Source organism: Peromyscus leucopus, chromosome 4, assembly GCF_004664715.2.
Source record: "Peromyscus leucopus breed LL Stock chromosome 4, UCI_PerLeu_2.1, whole genome shotgun sequence".
Taxonomy (NCBI): Eukaryota; Metazoa; Chordata; class Mammalia; order Rodentia; family Cricetidae; genus Peromyscus; species Peromyscus leucopus.
This window is the reverse complement of record NC_051066.1, coordinates 48,351,611-48,376,738: the sequence shown is the minus strand read 5'-3', so window position 1 is coordinate 48,376,738 and position 25,128 is coordinate 48,351,611. Positions and strand designations below refer to the sequence as shown.

At 43.1% G+C, this 25,128-nt stretch overlaps 1 protein-coding gene across 5 annotated transcripts in view; it reads right to left on the bottom strand.

Moving 5' to 3' along the window:
* Nucleotides 1-3,268: 3,268 nt before the first annotated feature.
* The window catches only part of Metap1d (methionyl aminopeptidase type 1D, mitochondrial), a 78,527-nt gene continuing 56,667 nt past the window's right edge, over nucleotides 3,269-25,128 (bottom strand). For 3 of the 5 annotated variants that reach the window (XM_028885735.2, XM_028885737.2, XM_037204870.1), the window contains exons 2-10: nucleotides 21,849-22,006; nucleotides 19,108-19,257; nucleotides 17,546-17,694; nucleotides 16,938-16,980; nucleotides 13,265-13,428; nucleotides 5,940-6,037; nucleotides 4,687-4,734; nucleotides 3,752-3,830; nucleotides 3,269-3,669 (exon numbers count right to left, since the gene is read on the bottom strand). In XM_028885735.2, the coding sequence (XP_028741568.1) occupies nucleotides 3,591-3,669; nucleotides 3,752-3,830; nucleotides 4,687-4,734; nucleotides 5,940-6,037; nucleotides 13,265-13,428; nucleotides 16,938-16,980; nucleotides 17,546-17,694; nucleotides 19,108-19,257; nucleotides 21,849-22,006 (968 nt within the window). In that variant the 3' untranslated portion in view covers nucleotides 3,269-3,590. The remainder of the gene's footprint in view (nucleotides 3,670-3,751; nucleotides 3,831-4,686; nucleotides 4,735-5,939; nucleotides 6,038-13,264; nucleotides 13,429-16,937; nucleotides 16,981-17,545; nucleotides 17,695-19,107; nucleotides 19,258-21,848; nucleotides 22,007-25,128) is intronic. The other 2 variants (XM_028885736.2, XM_028885738.2) reach the window with 2 other exon arrangements.

Sequence of the window (25,128 nt, the reverse complement as noted above, 5' to 3'; positions counted from 1 at the left end):
TGTGACGGGGGGGGGGGGGACGGGGAAATGATCTTGTGAAAGTTCACACGTGCACACGTATTAGTTACTGATTCATTTGATTAAATGGTAGTCTCAAGTGCTCAGATCCGCAGCTGAAGGCGCCCCATTAGCATAACACTGATGTTTAATTTTCATACGCATAATTAGCCATATATTTAACACTAATAGCAACATGCAGCCTTTCAGCGTTAAACAGCCCGGGATTTGATCTGGCCTGAGCTGAACCTTCGCCGCGGCACCTTCCCCTATCTGGAGTGCGCAGTGATCACAGGACAGACCTCTGAAATCAAGCACATTTTGGCAGAGGGAACACCAATAAAAATGAACATTCAAAACAAATTACATTGGTGATGTCGTTACAGATATGAGTACAGGGGATTCTCTCTCTCTCTCTCTCTCTCTCTCTCTCTCTCTCTCTCTCTCTCTCTCTCTCTAACTTCTTCAGCAGCGGCTCCTGCCTTCGGGAATTCCTCTTCGGTTTAAGGGCATGAAGCTGGGGGCAGAGATATTTCATGCAACGTGGTGGTTGGAGCAAAAGAGAAAAAACGAGAGAGAGAGAGAGAGAGAGAGAGAGAGAGAGAGAGAGAGAAAGAAAGAGAGAGAGAGAGAGAGAGAGCGCTAACAGTCCAAATTCTGTAAACCAATAAAGGGTTTGTCAACGCCTAAAAGATTTTTTTTTTCCCCTTAATCACCGAACCACACGGTGAGGCTTTGTAGCAACAACCAACTAATGACTCCACCACAACTCCCGAGCCACTAGGCTCGTCCTGATTTTCCTGTAGTACTCTTGCTTTTAATTGCTCCTTCTTAGCGCCTGTTTTGGGGTGTGAAGTGCGGTCCTATGTGCCCATTGCAGCCGCTTGGATGCCGTCTGAACCCGAGGTCTCTTCGCCTTGCGGGCCTTGCCCACGTAAGTGATCGCTGCGGTGTGTGCCGGGGTCGAGGTTGGGACTGGGGAAACTAGACTGGTGTCTCTTGGAATTTAGCGCAAGGCCAGAGAACAGCGGAAGGCCAGACTGCCTCGGGCCAGTTTATCCCAGAGACGTGCTGGGTTGGGTAACGGGAGAGCGACCGCAGACAGGACTGCTAGGTGCTCTGTCCCTTCCACTTAGCAGAGCAGGAGACCAGGCTGGCTTCTGGGAACAAACGACCGCCTGGCTCGATAGGCTTTCAGAGACTGGCATAATTTAGAACTGAATTGTGAGGGAGCACACTCCAGAATTATTTCCTGATACGAGGAAGAAAGCAAGTCTAGGGGAAAGCTAAGCAGGGCCTCTGGAAGAGTGCACATGCTCGCTAAGTTTCCTGGAGTGAGATCTTATCGCTACCCGGTGAGCCCAGAGTGCATTCCTCCAAGTGTCCCAACTCTAAGGCGACACCTGTTCTAAAATGCTTAGCCCTTTTCCTGCCCAAGTATGAAAGGAAATTAGAATTTCGCATCGGTCCTGAAGATTCCAGATGGGAAGCAGAACTCAATGGAGTCACCTCAGGACCCAGCAGCTCATTCTTCCTGGCTGGAATCCGTGTGGCTCAGGGCTAGGTGTCGGGCAGGGCAGTTCAGCTGGCCAACTGATGAGGAAGTGGACAAGGCGAGGCTCTTTTTAAAAAACCTTACGTCCTAATCTCAACTTCAGAGAATGTTACACAAAATACCTTTAATTCAAGTTTGTCTCCTACCGAGCAGCAGAGTTCAGCAGTGCAGCCTAGATGACTAAATCAGATTATATACCTTCCCCATAAATACCTCCACCTGCAATAATCGTCCCAGCGGGGGTCAAATCCTGTGGTCCTAATAAAACTATCCTTAGGGGGACCCGGGAGTAAACTGATCTGCAGATAAAGACACTACATGCTAATCTGATTGCTCTAAGAGAGGAGTGAAGTCATTCTCTGGCAAATAGCTCCTAAGGCCAGCTGGGCCCTGTACCTCTCTAGGGAATAGGAATTGCTCCATGGCCACAGCTACAGCCTCTAACCCTCTGCCTGGCTAATTCCAGAACACCTCAAAAGTTGGCCAATTGATCTTACAAATCTGCATTCCTTCTCACTCTCAAATGAACTAGGTTTAGAATCATTCCCATAAACAACTGTAATCTCTAGACAGAGATAAACTGATCTGGAGGGTTGGGAAACATGGAGAAATTCCCAAGTTTAGAGAAGAGCTGGGATTTACCACTTTTCCAAGTGCTTGTCCTCAGTATCTCACCCCTTTTCCCAAGGCTCTGGGTGTCTGAAAGTCAAACTAACTCCCTGTGGATGTTATCTCTGATGCCATCAATCCTGGCAAATACAAGACACGTCCTTGGCTCCCTGACAACCCAAGCTCTATTTAGACTATGGCCACTTTACCATCCACAAGAACACAAACTAGAATTAGCAGCTAGAGGTCTGGACCTCTCTAGACATGCTCTTTCTAACATGCCCAGAGGGGACTTGACTTCCTGTGAGGCTCAGCCTGGCCCACTCTGGAGCTAGATGTGAACAGATCCCCAAGAACAAGGGAAAGCAGATGCTCTAGGCAGGAATGGATTTCCGCTTCTGAAGCAGGAAGGTGCTGCAGGCAAGTTGACCGGTAGTTACAGCTCACAGTTCTGGATCAGGCCAGCTTGGGCCTTGTCTCAAATGTGTCTGGTGTCTCCTCTCTCAGGGATCCTGTGAGGTCTCAGGAATACCTGATTTGTATAGCCCAGGGAGCAGAGGAGTGCCTGTCCCAGGCCAGGAGCTGGGGGGGAGGGAAGGGCGGAGTGTAAGGACTGGTTGGGCTCTAAACTCAGGAGACACACATCTAAAGTATGGGGATGCAGCTCAATTTTCAGCACAACAAATGACCTAGTGTGGGGGTGGTCTCAGCTGAGAGGGGATCAAGCATGGCTGGTTGCTAATGAAGAGGTTTAGGGGTCTGCAAGGTCTTGTCTGCACTGCTAACATCTTCAGAAAGGCTAAACTATGGTCCACTGCCCAGAAAACATTTGTAGGCAATGCTTTCTGGCTGATCCTCTCTAGGCCAAATCTTGATGAAGAGGAGACTGGGCAGGGGTGGAAGCAGGTGCTGCCTCTGGGAGTGCCCCCAGGCCCAGCCAATTTAAGATCCACAAGGGGAAAAAGCAGATTAAAACATTTTTTTTTTTTCCAGATAACAGGTTCTGTTTTTTCTTTCTGCCGGCTCGTTAAAAGTTTGGAGATTCCAAAACTAACCACCTGCCCCTCTCCCCTGTAACTGTTACATGGAAACAGTGAACACAATGGGTTTAAGAGGTTTTTGTCTTGGGCTTTTTGTTGTTGTTTTATTTGTTTTGTTTTTGTTTGTTTTTTTAAACTTGGATAAAACCTGGAATAGATTTCAGGAAAATCAGAATTAGAATCAGGGAAAGGGCAAACCAACTGCCCAGGAAGGTGGTTCTTCAGGGGCCATTGCAGGCCGCAGACTGAGTCCCCAAAGCCCCTTGTCCTCGATGTATTTTTCTCCGAGACATCGAAGGCTCCAATGTGGCCTGTGGCTGGTAACTCAGTTCTCAGAGGTCTCCTTAAGAAAACAGGCCCTGGGCCTCGGTGGCCTTGCTGGTAGACTGTCAGGCTTCTTGAGGCAGTTTGGTCAGGATCTCCACGCCGCTGGACGTGATGAGGACTGTGTGCTCGAACTGTGCGGACCTGAAACACACAGGGGGGCAGTCAGGATGCTTCCACTGTGCACCCTCCCTCCCCAGCAATTCAAACGTAACAGGGCAAACACCTTTGGTTGTCCAGTGAAACCACAGTCCACTCGTCCTCCATGACTTTAAATTCTGGGGACCCCTCAGTGATGATTGGCTCTGCAGGAGAGAAAAATTTCCTCTAGTAGATATTGTTTCAGTGTGTAATGAGAGGAAGAGGGAGGGAGGGGGATCAGGAGGCCCTCCCTCCCCCTGAGTGTCTCACCCACAGATCCTGTTGTCATCCTGCAAGGGCTGATAATTGATGTTGCTTACATAGTCTACTACAAACCAAACAGTAGGAAGAGGAAATGCAACAGCATTTAGAAAAAAATGTGTGAAGTTGACTAGCTCATAATTTTTTTAGAGAAAGAAGGGCATTTTAATCAAGCCTTAATTAGGACCCTGTGGATAATAACCACCCAAACACCAGTCCCTCTTATAAATACCAGTCAGTTTTTTAAAATATTTGAATTTTTAAAACAGGCTCAAAATGTTCATTAATCAGCAAATAACAATTTTCTTATTTTACCCTAATTGCTTCTCCATTAAGTCCTACAGTCAGAACTAGGAGGCCTTAGTGGCCCTAGGTGATTGGAATTTGGTGGTGACACCAATCATGCCATCAGCCAGGAATGGGCCGCCACAGAGCACACGCCACTTGCTGACAGAGAGCAAGGGACTTAATCGTCTCTAGTTACTGGGTGTTAATGAAAAAACAAAACAAAAAAAACAAACAGCACATTATGCCGGTAACAGAATTAGAGGTTGGATGGCTGCAGTCTCCTAAATGTGTCGGTGAGTATCTGATTTAGGAAGACAGGGCTAGAGGATATTATTTAATCACATTTACTATGCATCCAAATTATTTCATTATGCTGATTAGCTTCATTAGCCCTTTGCAGGACTTCAAGTCTCGGCAAAGGCCAGTTTCCATCCAGGGGCCCCAGCCCTCTACAGAGGAGCCCAGCATTACCTATTGTGAAAGCCATGCCTGCCTCCATGGTCAGATCATTGTCATTTGCTACAACACAAACACAGGGCGCTGTGAGAAAAGGAACCAGGAAGAGAAAGAAAGAAAGGCAGGGGAGCGGGCTGCTTTAAGAAACTTGGCCATTTGGCTTTGGGAAAGGGTAGAGGGTTTTGGATACCTGGAGGAGCCCCCGGGGTTAAACACGGGCTTGCAGGAAGGAGATGGGGGAGTCTCACTCTTTTGTTGGGATCTGTGTTCTCAGACTCCACCCACTCTTTAGCAGTTTGGCAAGGCCTGGCAGGGGCAGCTAGGGTGTTCAGATACCAGTACAATTCCTTTTCTTCTTCATGTCTGCCGTTCCCCGTGCCACCTGATGCTAGGTCTCCTGGTCTCCCTAAGACCAAAATGAGTCCTGGGGGACAGATGCCAAAGGATAGCACCTGGCCTGTAGGAAGGGGCACGTGCATGCATCGGCACTGGTGAGGCCTGGGGAGACAGGCTCTTTGCACACTGAAGTGGACCTCTTCTGAGTGGCCTCAGGTAGGACTCTGGCCCGAAGGGGCACTGTTCTGCGGGGTCTCCACGGATCCTCTAGAGTGGTTTCCAGTCAGTTCTTCCTGGGACATGTCCTATCTCAAGTACACAGGGCCGGACTCAGCACTAACTTTCTCTTAGCTCTTGTTCAAATGTGCATCCCCTCGGGACTCCTCCACACTGCTGCTTCCTACCTTTACCCAAGTCCTCCCTCCCACCCCTCCTGGTGGTTGTGGCCTTCTCCCTGTAGGGTGCACACCCTACAGTCAGGGAAAAACTGGATTCTGGGGAAGGAACACACCGGAGAACACTAAAGAGTACATGCTGCTAAATGCATCAGCTGTCAACGCTGTGCAGGATGTAATGAAGTTTAACCACAACAGTCAGCGGTTAGAAGGGGGGTAGAGAAGACAAACAGCCAACAGTCATGTGCGCACGCGCTGCTGGGACGGCAGTGCAGCGGGGTTTTGTTTGCAGTAACTTCTTCTAGACAAACATCCCTCGGGCCTGCCAGCCATGCATCCTCCAGGAGAAGACCAAAACCAAAATAAACTTCATTTGGGAAGTGTGCTGAGCTGTGTCCCAACAGCACAGCAACATCCTGGTGAAAATGGGAGGGGTGGGGGAGGGAAGGAGCGACTGTGATGAGGTAGATTCAAAGCAAAAAGAACTTGGAGAAAAACTGATGTCATTCCATAAACAGCTTCCAAAATAGCTCTTACCATGATGCCAAATTTCTGGATGTCCATGAAAGTATGATCCTATCCCATGTCCCACAAAATGTGGACAGACTTGCAAACCGTTCTGATGAGTTATATGGCTTTAAAGTGACCAAAAGACATCTAATTTAATCCAATGTTTTAATACATATTAAGATTAAAAATAAAATCACTTACAATAGTCTCTGAGAAAGAAAAAAAATCAGTTCTGTGGATGGTGGGCAGAAGGGAGGCAGGGGAAGGAATGGGAGGGGAGAGGGGAGGGGAAACTGCAGTCGGGATGTAAAATAAATGAACAAATCTAATCAATAAAAAAAATCAGTTCTATTTCAAGTCTGATGATAGCATGAATGTTCCCTTTCTTCTGGAATAATTTTAGTGTTGGCTGATGTTTATCAACAACTCCTTTTGGATATACGAAGAAGGTATACATATGAGACTTGTCTGAGTTATTCACCTAAGTACATTTAACAAAGGTTATTTTTAGGCAAGAAGTAAATATGCATACCCACAAATGTAGACTGATATACATAAGGAAGGTAAACACACACACACACACACACACACACACACACACACACACACACGTCTGTAACAAGGTCACAAAAAGCTTACCTGGTTTTGATGACTTTATCAACAGTTACTACTAATTCAGGCATTAAACAAAGAAAATTATAATCTCCAAGTATGACTTTCTACTTTTGTGGTGTCCTGTACTCTCATCTAATTAAAGTGTTAAACATTTTGTAAACAGATACAAAAGACTGTCTGTTTTGTCCACTTTCTTTCAAAACTGGTGACCATTTTAGGGTTCTACTTAAGATACACATCATTAGCAAAGTTCATAAAAATGTTTTTTTTTTTTTTTAAATCACAGTGATATTTAAGGGAGTTCATATTGGTCCTAATAATAAATGCAGACATTTTGGGTTCTATCTATCTCTTATAAATGGAACCTAGCACATAGAATCCAAACCTGGAATCTTTACCTGAAAGGATGAAAAGGTTTGTTATTGAGGTCAGGTGAATATAGTTATCTTGAGGAGTGCCAGACTGATAACAAACCTGTACACCACCAATGATAGATATTTTCATGTGGGCAAAGGGCACAATACCTCCAACCTTACCCATAGCAATGAGTAGGTATTTATGGAACCATGGCTACAATTCCTAACAAAGCCAAACATTTGAGTTCTCAAACTCATTTCTTCTCTCTCTCTCTCTCTCTCTCTCTCTCTCTCTCTCTCTCTCTCTCTCTCTCTCTCTCTGGAGGGGGAGAGGGTTTTTGAGACAGGGTTTCTCTGTGTAACCATGGCTGTCCTGGAACTCAATCTGTAGACCAGGCTAGCCTCCATCTCATGGAACTTTGCCTGCCTCTGCCTCCTGAGTGCTGGCTGGGATTAAGGGCATGTGCTACCACACCCATCTTCAAACTCATTTCTAACAGATTCTAGTTTAGTTTCTCTCACACCCTTTTGGCTAACATCTTTAAAAACCATCACATCTACACGCACTTTTGGAAACCTTTTTTTCCTTTTTCTTTGAACAGGTCTCAATTTGTGTCCACGGATGACTTTGAACTCACCACCCACCATCCTCCTATCCATGTGTCTCAAGTGCTGAGACTACAGGCATGTGCCACCACACCCAGTTTGACTTTTTTTTTGGTTTTTCGAAACAGGGTTTCTCTGTGTAGTTTGGGTGCCTGTCCTGGATCTCATTCTGTAGACCAGGCTGGCCTGGAAATCACAGAGATCCGCCTGGCTCTGCCTCCCGAGTGCTGGGATTAAAGGCGTGCGCCACCAGCACCGGCCTCCCAGTTAGATTTTTTAAGAACACTTAAAAACACTTCCAGATTTGTAAGACTCTTCACTTGGACAAGGATGTCCCTGTAACCAGCAGACAGACAGGCAGCATCTCATGGAAACTGAATTTTGGTGTAACCAGTAGGGCGGAAATGGATAAGCTATGCAAGTGCCAAGGAGAGGAACAAGCCAAAGCCTTCATGTGCAAAGCTGCGCTTTAGGATCCTGTAGATCCCTGTGCTTTGACCGGGAGGCATAACATCCCTCCCAAGGGGTGTCTCCGACTTCCACACAACTTCTGAATAAAACTGAGGGTGGAGCAGGAATAGAGGGTGGAAGAGAGATGAGTAGGTGACTCATTATACCCTAGGTGATTAGTTTATTTACATAAAAATGAGCTCTCCCAACACCTGTCTGTTAGGTCAGTTCAGTCCCAACCACCTTTAATAATTTGAAAAGTATTCAATATAAAGCATTCTGGTGTTCTTTAAAAAAAAAAAAAAAATACTAGTTTGGTTTTTTTTTTTTCCCTTCAATGATCCAACTGATGGGCAGGCTTCACAGCTACGTCGTCAATGTGTGTTACAATGGTAATCTTCATTTTAATTTCCAATGAGAGGAGAAGAAAGGCCACTCTAACAACCCCTCGGGGTTCCCCCCCTTCATACCTCTCATTCCTCTTCATAAGAGAGGCTGTACCACTATAAAGTAACTGAAGATATTTGAGTGCTTTCTCCTGCCACACTTGGCTCTCCAGATCCTGATGGAACTTCCGGCTATCATATCCTAAAATCTGTATCACATATGCGGAGACTAGAGGATTTCACCGATGGGGAAGGGGGAAAGGACTGGACAAATTCCCCTCAGTTCCCTGGTTGAATACGCTTGCTTCCCAGGAGCTAAGGATGCACTTCTGTCCAGAGCATTTCCCTTTTGAAAGTGTGGTTTTCAACTTACATTTAAGTGAGATAAAATTCCATGAATGTTCTCAAGTGCTGTTTGAAAACACGTGCTTTTAACTATTTCAGAACACGTGGTGAGCACAGACTCATCCCCTGGCTGTGGGACTGAGATCTGATTTTGCAAAGACAATCCAAATGACTTAGGAAATCAAATTCCATTCCTTCAGTAGGAAAGCAGATGCCGGTCACTCGGACGTGGCATGGGAAGGTGTTGTGTGCATCTACCTCTTTACAGCAATGTTGGGGGGTGGATTCTGGAGGGGTAGGCAGACACTGAGAAGTGAGGTAATTGCTCCCCAACACCAGTCCACCGCAGAACCACAGCTGTCTCTCAGCGCAAGGGTTTTCTTGTCCTGAACATTTCACAGACGAAACCTTTTTTTCTGGATGAAATCTACTGGAAACAGCTCTCCGGTGCGGGGTCTTCTGCTCTGATTTTCTCTAACTAAAATCCTTTAAGACAGGACGATGTCTGGTCATGAGACCTGCACAATCATGAGGCAGCTTTGAACCTCACTTTTCAATTACACTGCCCCACGACTGTCCACGGCTCAGTTACAATTCATAGGTGAAGAGAAATTCCCTTTAAGGAGCGTCTCGTGACCTTTTTCTTCACTATAATTCCTTTTCATGAAGCAGTTAGACTCTACTTATGGTCTTGTCTAAATAAATACAATTTCTTAACACATTTCAAGTAATTTATGTGACTAAAACTGCATTCCCCAAGAGGGCAGAGGAGTACCGTGTTTAAGTACATGCTCTTAAAGAAATAAGCATGCACATGGGAATGTTTTATTACCGCTTTCACAGGAATCTGTGAACACTGAGCTCCAGAGGGCCACATCTCTGAATAGAGAAGGATCTCAAAAGGCCGATGATTTGATAAGTTAGGGGATTTTACTTTAATCTTTTTAGATTTTCAGTCCAAACAGTAGCCTCTAAATGGAGGAATGTACAAAGCCAGGGATCCCCTCTAATGACAGGAATGTTTAAGTACAATTAGTCATATTTTTGAAAGCCAACAACTGTTTTCCAATAGATTGGGACATTTTATTTTTTGTTTCAAGCTGGATCACAAATTACTGTATTTTTCTTACAATAGAGCTGAACTTTTATTTGAGGTTCTCTGTTTCTGAAAAGCAGACATGATGGATTGAAATAAAAGATAATTTATTGCAATGCTTACTTTCGTGTGCAGAGAGACGCAGTGTAATTGTAATTTACAGTAGCTGTCAAGGAAAATCCATCACAGATGACATTAAAATGACTTATTTTGCCTGAGCCACTTATTGTTTAAATGTGCATAATCTAATAGAAAGAGATTATTTTTTTAAAAATCTGCTTTGTATTGTTCTAAATTAATATTAAAACATATACTTATGAATTAAACATTAAAAAATCATTTATTGATAGTTTTCATCATGACACCTCCAACTCTAAGTTTAAATTATTTTGGAGTGAACTGTCATAGATTGGTGATGCATGTAGCTGCATATTCATGTTCTTCTCACACATATGGATAATATAGAGATCACTGTAGAGTAAATTCAGTTAGCGAGTGGGATATAATAGCGCCATGGCCTAGAGATCGCTGGGAGTTGCTCCCGAAGAAAAGGACACAGAGAAAAATCGTCTTTGTGAAATCATTTTAACTGACAGTTCTTCAGAGACACCCTCCTATTCTTTGGGTTTCTGAGCAGGAGTTCAAGTTCTCTTGTGGCGACCTCAAGGTTTGGGGTAGCACCCAAGGAGTGCAAGTGGCCTGGGCGTTCTCAGAGGGTATCCGCAGAGGGAGGCTAAGGCAGATGGCGACTGACTATCTTAAAGAAAGGGGACCAAGTTAAAAAAATGTTTGTAAGCCTTTGGTCTGTAAAGATCTCAAGTACTGGATCTCATTTGTTTATTTACTCTCTAAATATTTTTCCTGAATTAAAAAAAAAAAGGCAAAACAATAGATGTTCAGAAATACCGCTTTAATGCATCAGGACAAACATTTGTCAGAATCAGGGCCAGTTTTCTCGCCAATGGCAGACATAAACTATCTAAATAATGAAATGTGTTAGGGTAGGAGCAAAAAGTTCATTGTCTGTTATTTCCCATGTAGTTTTCTGTGTGCAGTTGTCGGGGCTGATCTGGTTTTCAAAGGAGCCTGTTCATGCAAATTCATACTCTGCCCAAACTGACCTTCGCATCCAGATAGCTAAAATCCAATGTCACTTTGGATTCCACTCTTCTGCTGCTGCTGTTGCCTTTTTTTTTTTTTTTTTTTTTTTTTATGTAGCTGGAATTAATGTAGTGAATATGTAATGAAATGCATTATCCTGCATGGAGATTTATCAGATTTTCCGACTGAATGCTGGGCTTTGCAAGTACTGGCTGGAGTTCACCTGCATGTTGGTGTGGCGTGTGGCTCTTTTTTGTAAAGAGTTAAGTCGTATACAAAAAGAGGGAACAAAGGTCAGCGCCCAGCCACCACTTGAATGTGAGATTTTTCTTTTTATTCCCCTTGATGTATACTAGGCTCTGTGTTATTAGTCTTAATGATGGAAAATTGTAGTGTTGATACAAATCTTTTTTTCAAAGTAGTAGGCGGGAGCTCCATTTGTTAGTAAGTTTTTTTTGTGACTAAAAGCCACGGACAGTACATTTATGTAGCAGTAAAAGGCCTGGATGCTCTTTCCATAGCAGAGCTAATTATTCCTACTGTGACCTTACTGATCTAGCCTGTTCCTAGTACATCTCATCTGCACGCCTGTTCCTCTGTGTAGATGGTGTCAGAGAATATGAAAAACCCTATAATGAAACCATTTTCATGATGGAGAAAGGCTACTGGAGTTGCACTTGCTACAAAGAGGCTCAATTATATGAGTAATTGTGATAATTTTCTACATTCATAGCCTTCAATGGGGGAAAAAGAATGGGAGCCACAAAGGAAAATTACTTTAACAAGAAAGTACAGAGAGTAAAAATGGAAGAAGAGACAAAAAGGGGAAAAAATAACCAGAAAAAAAGTTTAAAAAATAGATCTGGAGGGAGGAATGGCAAGACAAGGAAACAAGAGAAAAGCTCAAAAGCTCGTGTGCAGCTGTGTTGCACAATTAAATTGAATTTTTTTTCTGCAGTTGATGAATGTGACTGCTGCAAATGTGCCTCTGTAGTTAGCTATCATTTGTTGTTCCCTGACAGGAAAAGGATAATTACCTCTCAGAGAGAATCAAAGGCTGACATGCCCTTTAGACACAGCCATGAATGCAGAGCTCCACAGAATGCCTGAATAAGAATCCAGTGTTCTCTGCCCCCTTCTACTGAAGAATAAATTTTGTTAAAATGCAAGAGCGCCACCAGTAAATTTGTTGAACCCTAGGTGTTCAAAAATATGAGGTGCATCTATCGACTCATCCCATTTGCAAAAATAAAACTGCATTTTGAATTCATTTCTATTATATTCATGGACAGTAAGATAGTGAGATATGCATTAAATTTCTTTTCCCAGTAGGGGTCTGATTCAACATTTCCTATGAAAGAACAGAGAGACACTATCCTTTTTTCCCAGGCTAGTTAGCCTATAATTTAAAACTGTCAAAAACACAATTTTGTTCAAAGTCTTCAATAAAAGCTTCTCAGATATAACCCAAAGAGATTTTACTAAAGTTTGATTCAGACACTGTTACAATATTTTTAAAGCCATAAATACATTTAACTGATATTTTACTGCCTTTTTTCTTAAAGTATTTGAAGGCGTACTCAGAGAAAAAGGCAGCATCTTTTCAAGGTGACTGAGCTTTCTATCCTTTGGGCAAACGGGAGTACTCAGAGGCCCAGGCTCATATTAATGAGAACAGCACTTTAAAGGGATTGGCCGATCATCTTTAACAAAATGTGTTACTTTTAAATGAAAACACATATTCTGCATGGCTACTCCAAAACATTTAGGGGAAGAAAAAAAAAGGATCTGAAAGTGGGAAACAGATTACAAAGAAAAGTCTTGAGTTCAGAAAATACACTTATACTCAAAAAGCAAGCACAGGAAAAATTCTGGGGAAAGTAAACAAGGTTTTATAGGAAAAATGACCCAGACAAAAAAGTGATGCAGAGCAGCCTTTCAGGATATTTCTTAGTCTGCTAACGTAAAAAGTCAGGCTGCATTGAGCTCACACTTCTGATCTTGGCATCACAGGAATGCCTCTCTATAAAACAGAGTTTTTTTTCCTTTCTCACCATCCAAGGGCTGGGATGATCAGTGACTTTCTTAGGTACCTCCTTCTACATTTGAATAAGGGAGCATCACAGACCAATATGTCAAGCTAAAACAAAAGCAGCCATATAAATATTGCTCACTGCTCCAATAAGTTTCCTTGCTGATCCTGGTCAAACTCACTTTTTTTAAACCATTTTTTTTTTCAACCCAGGGAACAATACTGCAGCTTGGCAGTTCACATACTGATATCAGACTGAAATGATAGCTGTGAATCATAAAACATGTCATCAACTTTACACCAAGCCACCAATAACCTTTGTACCACTTGCCAAGTCCCCTTTTACTTGTCAGAACAAGGCTCACCTGATGGTGTTTCCAATCACAGAGAAGGGGGCCCCGGCTCTGCAAGCTGCAATTGCTTCATCTCTGCACCTCCTGGCAACCTCTACTAACTTCTTACCACATTCATCCACAGTGCCCACCAAAAAGGTTTCAGAGGTGTCTCCGTGGTAGCCATTGTAATAGACCTAAACACAGGCACGGATTTAAGGTATGTCCTCGTCTGGAATCCTTTTCTCCTGAAGTATATATACTGTTTGTTTATGCAGTTAGTAAATTTATTACCTTCTCAGTTAGTCTCAAGTTCACATAGAAATAAAAAAAAAAAACCATATACTCAAACCATTCTGAAATTTAAAAACTAAAACCATGCAATGGTCCTGCAAAATCTAAAAAAACAAACAAATGACCAGCTCGGTCACTTCAGCTCTGAGATTAATAATACTATTGTAGCATTTTGAGCCCTCATTTTATTTCTGAGAAGGCAAAACTATGCTTGGAAAAATTAGTTATCAAATACATTGACCTGCAATTACCACAGTAGGTTTAGAAAATTAAGTATTTAGCATAGTAAAACATGTCCTCAGTGTCATGAGGATTTACACGCTCTTTTATTTACCAGCTCTAGACTTAGAAATGATGCATAATGACAAGAAGAAATAAGATACACGTCAGCACTATAATGGTGGGAAGGAGAATTTCACGCTAAGAATTGATGGGGCTCGATACAATAATGAAATATGGTGGAAAAATTCTACACCTAGAAATGAAATTTGAATCAAATGTTCCAGAAAGTATGATGGTGACAGGAACCACTCCGTGGTGTGGATTTTTAAAGAACTGGAACATACCAAAACAAGCTTAGGAGTCAAATCACAAAGGTAATTTTATCAGTCTTCAACAACTCAGGAGTTCCATGTGATCTCGAACAACATCAGGTTCATCATGAAAAATCAATGGCTAGCAAACACTAGAACACATGTAGAAGGCAGAGGAGACCTGGTGACTATTGATCCCTGGACGTAACATGGCATTTACTATTTTACATGAATTTATCCTAATCATCTTCACAGTTCTCCTTTTCCTAAGGTAGAGGGCAGAGACTCTTATGAGAAAAGCTACTCACTGAAGCTTTTTGTCTGAATTAATGTCATGCCCACATCCTGGCACGCACTGAAGAAACTCTTAAGACAATGAGAAGGGGACAAAAAGTCGTCATATCGATCTCTGACTCTCAAGTCAGGAAACTGAGGCACAGACAAACAGCTTGTTTGGGCTACTGGCAGAGTACACCCCCATCAATCTGATAGACGGATGGCTACTAATATCCTCCTAACCCCTCACAGTGGTGTCTTCCAATTTATTCCTACTTATATTCCCTTGCAGAAAAATGTGAGCATTTGTCATATACAAGAATACAAAATTTGTTACTATGAGTGTAATTATTCAAGAAAATTTGTAACTGTGTGTTTTTTAAGTAAAATGTATTGTTTAAATTCATTTAACTTGCTGTTTCATAATGCTTAAAAATTAAAATATATTAACATTATTTATTTTATGTGTACATATGTGTGTGTGTGTGTGTATGTATGCACATGCGATGGCATGTGTGTGGAGGCCAGAGGATAACTTGCAGGAGTCAGTTCTCTCCTTGCACCATGTGGGTCCCAGGGATTGAACTCAGGTTGTCAAATTTTGGCAACAAGTGCCTTTCCTTGCTGATCCATTTCATCAGCCTATTCTAAACTATTAATTTTTCAATAACTCTTAAGATAACTATTTAAAAGATCCAATACATATGGAATACAATGTGTATGTGTTTGTGTGTTTGTGTGTGTGTGTGTGTGTGTGTGTGTGTGTGTGTGTGTGTGTGTTATTGGGGATTGAACCCAGAGCTTTGTACATGTTTAGCAGGAAGAACATACTTTTAAAGGATTGGGGCAGTCAACTATAACTACAATTTTCCCCATAAACCATTCTTATGCTCCATTTAACAAGTATTAACTGATCATCTACTATAAACACCACCTTTTCATAAAAAAATTAACTTTCAAGAGAAAAAAAACAACTCATAATAGACATAAAATGCAATGGGTATTTCCAGACAAAAGTGCAGGTGTTAGAAATGCAGTTTTTCAGCTAATAAAATATTTCATAAGGAATATAATTTTTTGATACTGACCAATATGTCTCTTAGACTCCTTTATACTTCTAGACACTAGAAAGTATTTCAAGTGAGTTTGAGAATTGTTGGAATAATTTAAGCTTCAGAAATGAAATTCTCTATTAAAAGCCTTCAGGAAACATAGAAAGGAATAATGTGTTCTCCCTGGGCACGTTGGGAACAGCATGGGAGACTTCTTGTTTCATTCAAGCATCAATATTTTATTAGTGGGTGATTAGGTGAGATAATCAATGTGAAACCCTAAAATCAGGTTCAATCCGAGATAAAAATGTATCACAGGAGAGGTTTTATTTCAGGTGCACTTCATAAGGCACCTCCCACACAATTCTGAGTCGGAAAGACGCGAACAGGATGTGTGGACTGACACTCGGGCATTCATTCTAAGTGATATGGGCAAGAACTGTTTGGTTCTGTCTGGGCGCAGACGGCTCTGAAGAAACAAGGCTGAGTTAACTTAAACAACTAAACAGTCAACCATCTCCCGACGCCTATTTCCATTATATTCCTTCCCACTGCTACCTGACTTGCAGCCTGAATAAAATAACTATTATTAAAAACATTTACTCTCTAATAGAGAATGTGTTCTTTGAATGGCACTCATCTCCAAAAGTCCCTTGACAGATGTGCACGTTTTATTTATCTAAAAGTTATTAATTAGTCATAGACGCACAGATTTTATTTATCCTTTGTATAATTCAAAAGGCTCCACAACAGACAATCTGAAATGAAATGGGTACAAATAATCCAAGTCTGGGGATGGCGAAGGGCCTAGGAGATGAGAAAAGGTTACAGCTTGGACAATTTGCAGTCCCCAAGTTCAATCACTTAGGCTTGTTATTTAAAAAGAAAGGCCATCAGCCATTCGGTGAAAACTTAAATTCAGACAGAAAACCATTCTGCCTGTGTGTGTGAGCTCAGGCCTCTCTCCACCAGGGATGGAACACAGCGTTACCTTCAGGGATTTTAATAAATCTAGGGAACACTGCTAGCAAGAGCCGCTGTCCAAATAGACTGACACGCAGGCCAATGTAGCCCCTAATGACAGAGTAAGATAATGACAGGCCCCACTCAAAATCAGCAGGAAGAGGAAGATCAATCTTGGCAGAGTGAAGGAAAAATGCTGGCTTTCTTCGTGTTAGCTCATCTCATACATATCTAGCTTCAGCAGCTGCCTAGTGCCGTGGTGCTCTGCATTAACTACACAGTGGATCAATAACAATTACACCTTCTCAAAAACATGACACATAGCAGGATTGGGCTGACATTTCACTTAGGCCAACATTGATCTCAGTGCATCTGATTCCAGCCCGAAATTCAAGTCAGGCCTGGGTTTACTTGGAATAAACACAGAGTTAAAGACAAAAAAGGAAACCAGCTGCTTGTGTCCGGGGCTGGAAGTAAACAGCACTCCCCGAGCGAGTGCGGCTCACATTTACGAGCCACCCTCCTTCCTGTTGCTACTAGCAATTCTGAAGTTGATCAGGGATGATTTTTTTTATATGATTTACTCACTGTGACATCAATGTTGATAATATCTCCATCCTGAAGAGGTCGGCTGAAACATAAACAGAGAAGAAATGGAGATGGACAGATCTCAATAAAAAGAAATGTGAAAATAAGTGCCCAAAGAATACTATTGCGGACTCGGTGAGCTGCGGAGATAGTTGGTCGTGAAGCAGGAATGGATGGAGTAACCAGATCTGACCTTTGTCTTACGTTAATCACACCACATTTTATAAGAAACGCGGGGAACAAGTGCTGCTGCCTTAAGACTTCATGATTCTTTAAAGAGATACACTTCCTAATTACCTGGAGTTTGTAAACAGTCAACACAAGAGCTGTCCATACAATCTGCCTCCATCACCATATGGTAAAAGTGGAATAAGTTAAAGGAAATAGGTAATGGACAAATATTTTTGTGGCTCACACACCGCTTTAAGAAACATTAAATGGTGGTGTTATATCCCATGTGGAAGTAAAATACCTCAAAATTTTTATTTTATCATAATCCATTTCAGAAGCGTGCACACAGGTAGGTTTCAGTTGAACTACGGTATTTTTCAATATGTGCTATGGATCTTAGTTTCCAAAGGAACAATACGTTATTGAAAAATGAATACCTGTCAGGAATGCCATGACAGAGCACGTTGTTTACAGAGGTACAGACAGATTTTGGAAAGCGTCCATAGCCCAGAGGTGAGGGATAGGCGTCATGACGGATGATTTCCCGATGAACTAGTGCATCTATCTCTTCCGTTGTCATGTCAACCTGCAATATTAAGCAAAGTGTGCAGCGCCAGTTGAGATACTTCCTGTATTTATTGACCGTCCACAACGGCAGCACTCCCAGGTGAGACCGTGTACACTCACGGGGGATTCATGGTGTAACACTAATTATTCACAACTATCATCACCCTCCTCAGCCCTGCCTGCTCTCTTGATCATTTGGGCATCTGATGAAGTTATATACCATTTTGATCAAATGATGGTACATGATGGTGTCATATACCATTAGGAAACAGAGTGAGTCATTAAATGATAATTCCTGGTAGCCTGATGATTTCAGCAATACGTCTTTCATCAATTCCTTCCTCTTCCTCGAGGGTCAGAGCTCTGGCTAAAGGAAGCATACAAATGAGTGTACAAACAGAATGCTGGCTCGGAGAGCCTGGCCCACACCTTTTTATCTTGTTGAAAACCGCCTGGGCGAGCTTTGCAGCGGCGGCAGGGAGGTGATGGACCGTCATTTTAAAACTCAGTCTTTGACACCTTTCATAGAGGCTTTATTTTTCAATAAGCTTGATTTCTTTCATGCCCAGATAAATATATTTTAATGTTTCCTATGCCAGAAAATACCCAACTATTTTCCAAAAAGGTAACTGGAATGTAGGGGCCTTGTTTTGTTTCTGTTTTGCCCTGCTGGGGACCGAACCTGGGGTCTCACCTCGGCTAGGCAAGTGGTCTGCTGTTTAGCTGTACCCCAACTGAGTTTCCTAAGCACATGAAGACCATCTCCATGAAATCATACCACAAATAAAATTCTATGACAAAGCAAAATTATTCAGGAGATGCTAACTACTCCCTCAACAATTTCCTGTGTTAGTTTATATTCCCCTTGTGCTTGGTTATGTTGCTGTGACAGGTGGGCCGCCCAGGCGACAGAGTAACCAAATTCGCCACTGAGTCCCACACTTGGAAACTGCATTTATATTTCTTCATGAACTATAGAGAGCAGGGTGTTTTGACCGATTCCGAAAGAACTGACTCTCGGAGCAGTTACTGTGGTTCCTGTGTATTGGGCCTACCCTCTCTTTGCAGGGCACATTCAAGAAAAGAAGGGGCAGACTTCAAGGCAGGACCAACACTTTCAACACAGGGAGGGGAGGTGGGAAATATAAGCAGGGCACAGGCAGAGGGAAGGTGGCAAAGCCCAAGTCCTCTGCCACAGAGCACCTTGGATAGCTGAGTCGGCTGAGCATCTCTAGAACTCTGCCAGTTACAATCAAACAAAGAAGTTTACATTATTCCTTGAACGAACACATAAAATAGTAAAATCCCCTTTTCCCATCTTAAGGCTTTACTTTAAAAAACCTAATTGTTAATAGATGAGTGAAAGGAGAGTTAAGCAGGAAGGGGGAGGCAGCCCGTCTGCAGGGCGCGCTGAGGCTTGGTAAGACACCACCTTCAAGCTCTTCCCGGCCAGGAGGAGGACGTGCCGGGCCAGCTGACAGGCCTCACGGAGCCCTTGGATCTGATCTTCATTCTTAACTTCTATGCTCTCTCCCCAGTCCGGCACAATGCCTGTCGTCACATAGTCTGGCTTCTTTATGTGCTTCAGGAAAAAGGATTGAAAACGGAGATCAGAACCCAGCACGCGACAATGGCATCCTTTTTTTTCGGACACAGCCTCCTGCTTCATGGAGATCTGCCCTTCCTGCCGAAGCACCGACCTCCAAAGCCAGCACAACAGACCTCCAGGCTACCCCCGGTTCCTTCCCCTGCCCTTTTGAACTTAACATGGCCTGGTAACACGGCTCTGGATGGGCTGTCAACCTCACCAGGCTTTGACTCGGGTTCTGCTGAAGGAGACTTCTGGGCAAAACAAACGGCGGGTTTCTGTTCTTCACTCCACCCAAGCCCGTCAGCAGCACAGCCCATGCATGAAAAAGCACTATGTTTCCAATCTGCACAATGCTTGATTAAGAAACATTCTCATCTTCTTCAAGCAATGATAAAATGTATGCAAAGGACAGTTCTCAACACCCTCTCCCAATGAGTCCATGTAAAAGGGTGTCAAGTTCATGGGGCCCTGCCACACGCACATGCTTATACTAGGTGACCCGATCACTGAGCACTAGACAAAACAAAACAGCTGATTTCCTTGATGTCTTCTCCAAGGACAATAAAATTACCTAGAAGGCTTCCATCATTCATCAGGGAGAAACAAAGAGCCCGCTCCTAACCCAAAGTCAGACATCCAACCTGATGCCCCGTGTCTGGTTCTCCAGCAGTGAAACCCACTGGCGGTTTTCAGGAAGTAACATTATCTTACACACAGCTTCTGTCCACCCTGGGGTCTGCAGGGCCCTTCCTGAGCATTTAGAGCAATGGACTGCCGACCATAACACAGTGAGCCTACACAGAGGTTTGGGCCAGGAATCACACTCGAAGCTCGGAGGGCTGAGAGGCTGGGGCTCTTGTGATTGTGAAGAGCGCCGGGCCAGACCTTAGGATCTTCTCTTATTCCACTGTCCAGAAAGGCTTTTCTCTTTTCCCTCTTTGTTTGCTTTTGAGACAGGGTCTCTCATGGAACCTGGAGCTCATGGCTAGCCAACAGCTCCAGGGATCTACCTGTGTCCACATCCCCTCTCCTCAGCACTAGAATTACAAGCATACACCACCATGCCAGGGTTTTATGTGGTTGCTGGGCTCTGAGCTCACGTTCTTACACTTATGCGGCAAACACTAAACCATCTCTCCAGCCTGAGGGGCTTTTGCTATTCGGGTAACAGAATGGCCTGGCTCGTCACAGCTGAGCCCTGAAGAAACATCTCTTCTCCTATAGTCACCCCTCCAACTCCCACAGCTAACCAGGTCTCCCCTCAACAAGCCTATGTTCTTATTTCTGCTCTGTGATCTGTCTTGGTTATAACTATAGCTGAGGACAGCTGGGCTGTCTCTGAAACTGGCTAAAATGCATAATACAACACATTTTTTTTTATATCTAGGTGTGTGTGTGTGTGTGTGTGTGTGTGTGTGTGTGTGTGTGTGTGTGGTGTCTGTACATCTGTGTCTGTGCATGTATGGATACAAACATGCATTTATATGGCTACAAATACACATGTGTGCAGAGGCGTGGAGACCACAGGATGATACCTGATGTCTTCCTTAATTGTTCTCCGCCTTATTTTTTTGAGACAGGGTCTCTCACTGAATCTGGAGCTCACTGACCTGACTATACTGGCTGGCCCGTGAACCCCAGGGAGCTCCCTGTCGCTGCCTCTGTCGCTGCCTCGCCTCCCCAGCTCTGGGATTAGAGGCACTGCTACAGTCCTGGTTTGTTTTGTGTGGGTGCTGGGCCCCCTGTTTACAGAGCACGTGCTTTACTGACTGCCCCGTCTCCCCGGCACCTAGAGATTTCTTTTTGTTTTTACTGAAGAAAAAGAATGTCAGTTTAATGACTAATACCAAATGCTATCTCTCTCTACGATGGCCAGACCAAAGCCAAGATAGGGCTTCGGGCTCTTTTGTCTCTCAGGCCTTGTTATAAAAATGGACTACTCACCTTTGGGGGTATGCTCAAGGTGATTCACAATAAAGAAAAAGAGTGTAAAAGGAAGAAAGCAGGTGATTTTTGTGACAAGTCTATATTTCTCTTAGCTATTTTTCTTTTTTCTAAATGACCCCTTACACCTCCTTTGCATTTTCAAAGGCAGAGAGATTCTTTCCACAATACTGAAACCTTTGGTGGGGGGAAATCAAGAATGCTCTGGCTTTTATTAGTTAACTCTAAAAAATTATTCAAAAGACAGTAGTACTAGTAACACACAAAGTTTAAGGTCTTAACAACATCCAGTGTATTAATTTCCATGACTCTCTCTTGAATCGATCCAATTTTACAGTCATTTTCTCTTATAAAAAAAAGGAAGTCATGAACTATATACACGCAGTTTTAGTTCCAGTTTTTATAACATAAAAAATTTTCATGATTAAAAGTTGAAATTCCAAATAAGCTAAGCAGTGTTTGTCCATTCCTTTCTTTTTGTTTGAATATATATTCTCAAACAGCAGGATGTTAAAATAAAATGTTCTCCTATCACAATTTGAAATCACAAACCAAGTTTTAAATTCACGATTGATTGTGCTCATGAAGGCCACCTTTGCCCGCCAGAGAGAGAGTGTCAGCCTGGAGCAGTGCAGTACCTTGGGGACAGGATGTGCGGGAGAAACTGCGGCCGGCGAAACTATACTGTGCGAGATATCCCTTTGTCTCCAGAAAAAGAAATTTCTTCTTTGTTGACTGCCTGACCGCTTGTGTAAGTAGAGAGGACTGAGTGGAGAAGAGAAAATTCTCTGACAACCTGTGAGCAGAAATAGATGTATTTCAGGTTAAAAAGAAAGAAAGGAAAGACATTAACAGTGTTGCCCTAGGAGGCGTCGTACCTATTAAACCATTAGTCTTTTTCTTTATTGACTCAAAAAAGAAAGCCCCAGAAAGGGGGCAGTCGTATTCTGGTACAACAGTAGCACACCATATTGACTGACTAGCACTGTGTACGTAAATTTCTGATGATAGAAAGCTTTACTCTAATAGGAAATAAACATACATACGGAAAGAGCTGCCCTGCAGCAGGTGTGGAAAAGAATTTCTGCTTCAGTACCTTGTGTGACGATGTCCAGATAACCCTAGAATTCAGGGCGCCACTTTGGTGGCTCTATACTCTTTAAAACCATTTTCCCTTCAAAAGCCACAGACAAATTGCCAGCTGCACTTCTGGCCTCCATAGGATTACAACTGTGTGTTAAGTTCTTGTGCATGAAGACATTATACCAAAATTCATTGTGATGAATGCTCGTGTTGGACCAAATAGCAAAAATGTAGGTATAAAACAAACATAGGAATTTAGAGATATTCATTAAAATATTAAAAGCACATCTTTTGACTCAGCAATTTATCTCTTCAGACTTTATCCCATGGATAATATGCAATGATGGATGTATGGAGCCACACCCTTACTTAGGTATTATTTGGGTAGAAAACCACAAAACAGCCTGATTTCAAATGGGAATTATCAACAGAGGATGGGCTAAACATTTAATATGGTCTATCTACACAACAGGAAATTCTGAAGCCATTAAGAAGAATAAAGCTAACTATGGCAGTATACATCCATAATCCTAGCACTTAGGAAGCAGAGACAGGCAGGAGGCCCAGCTCAGGGTTGTCCTCAGATGCTCAGTGAGTTTGAGGTCATCTTGGGCTACACAGGACACTTTCTCAGAAGAGGAAAAGGAGGAAAGGAGCTGAGCGGTCTCTGTGCATTGGTAGGCAGAGACCATAAGGCACTGTTATGGAAAAGCACACACTGAGCACCGTACATAAGAAGAAGCCCGTTAGGTGGGAGTGGACATGGTCAAAACACATTGTGTACATGTAAGAAATTCATAAAGAATAAATTAAAAACCATGTGCAAAAAGAAACCCATTAATATAAAAGAAGCTTACGTGTTTATTTATATAAGCTTGCATATGCCTATACATTGCCAGAATTAATATTCATCAATAGTGGGAATTTCTAGAGTATGTGATTAGGGCAGGAAGTGAGAAGACTTTGATTCATTTTATTTTCTTCTATACTGTTAGCTTTTAAAAACCATCTACTTCTCAAAAAAAAAAAAATCCACTTCCATCACTATTACAATAAAAGTAATCGTTTAGAAAAATCCCCCACAGGTCACAACTATATGATGAGCTGGCAAACTCCAGCTAAGAGCCAAATCTGGCCTGCTGCCTGTCTCTATACAGCTTAACATCAAAAAATGGGTTTTTATATTTATAAGTGGTTGGGGAAAAAAATCAGAAGAAATAGTATCTTGTAGGGTGGAATTCAGACTTTGGCGTCCGTACCTACCCTGAGTTATTTACAACCGGTCATGACTGTTCCTGAGCTAAGGCAGAGGTGACGAGCTGTGACAGAGACATATTTACCTCTCAGCCCTTCACAGCTGCGGCTGCTTCACATGCTATTCACGCTGCGAGGCTCCCAGGCCACACAGGAAAAGAGATTCTCGGTGACCCCTCCTCCAGGGAATGAGAGGAGCTGGGCTTATAGGAGCTCTGTCACCCCCAAGCACTCCGTGCTGGAGAACTGCTGGCCCCAGAGTCACATCTCAGCCTCGGAAACTGATGAGGATTGATCCCCAAGGTCAGCGTTGCTCATGAATTGGGAAAAGGCATGAGATTCAACATCCAAAGTTTCATTCAGTTATGTTTTTCTATCAGCTAGAACTGTTAAATCAGACACACGGGAATTTTGGGTACTATGTTGACTACTGTATGACATATATAATATTGAGTAGAACATATTCATACATGTTATTTATGCTCATACTTTTCTCCCCTGCTGGGGACCGAAGCCAGAGCCTTGAACATGGCAGGTTACACCCTCACAGAGCTACATCCCCAGCCCCACTGGGCCCTAGTGTTATTGTAGACAATTCCAAACACCGGGCAAAAGACAGAAAACCTTTCCTTTTCTTTCTTTAACAGTTTGTTGTTTTTATTTTTGAAACAGGACTTCTGTCTGTTGACCAGGATGGTCCTGAACTCAATGTATTTTTCTGTCTCAGCCTTCTGAGAAGTTGAGAGTACATTCACAAGCACCACCTTCAGCTCTAAAAGGGCTTGACACAGACAGGTATATTTTTCCTAGTTTTTAAAGTATAATAGTTTTCTAATGAGTAGATGGGATAGGCAAACATAAAAACCTGAGTTTGACCTCCAAAACCAACATAAAAAGTCATGTGTAAGCCAGGCGGTGGCGGTGGCGGCGGGCGCATGCCTTTAATCCCAGCACTTGGGAGGCAGAGGCAGGCGGATCTTTGTGAGTTCGAGGCCAGCCTAGTCTACAAAGTGAGAGCCAGGATAGCCAGGGATACATGGAGAAATCCTGTTTCAGACTCCGCTCCCCCCACCCCCAGGCAAAAAAGTCACGTATAGAATTGAACACGTTATCCGTCACTGAGGAGACAAGTGGACTCCTGGGGCTCTCTGGACAGCTAGCCTGGCCATCTTGGTAAGCTTTAGGCCAGTAGGAGACCTTGTCTCACCAAGGGGTGAGGGACACAGTAAATGAGGAACAATAACAAAAGTTGTCCTCCAGCCTCCACACATAACCACACCCAGGTATTTCCCTAACGCAATACCTCCAGCTCTGGGGCTGCTAGGTGAGAGTTGTGGGATTTTGGGTTTTACAGTCCTGTGGGGTTTGAACCCAGGGCCTTGCACCTGCCAGTGTTCTACGACTGAGCCAAGTGCCCAGGTTCAGCCGTAAGATTGTCAACTGAAGCCGGGCGGTGGCGCACACCTTTTATCCCAGCACTCTGGAGGCAGAGGCAGGCAGAACCCTAAGTTAGAGGCTAGCCTGGTCTATGAAAGGAGTTTCAGGACAGCCAGGGCTACACAGAGAAATCCTGTCTGTCTT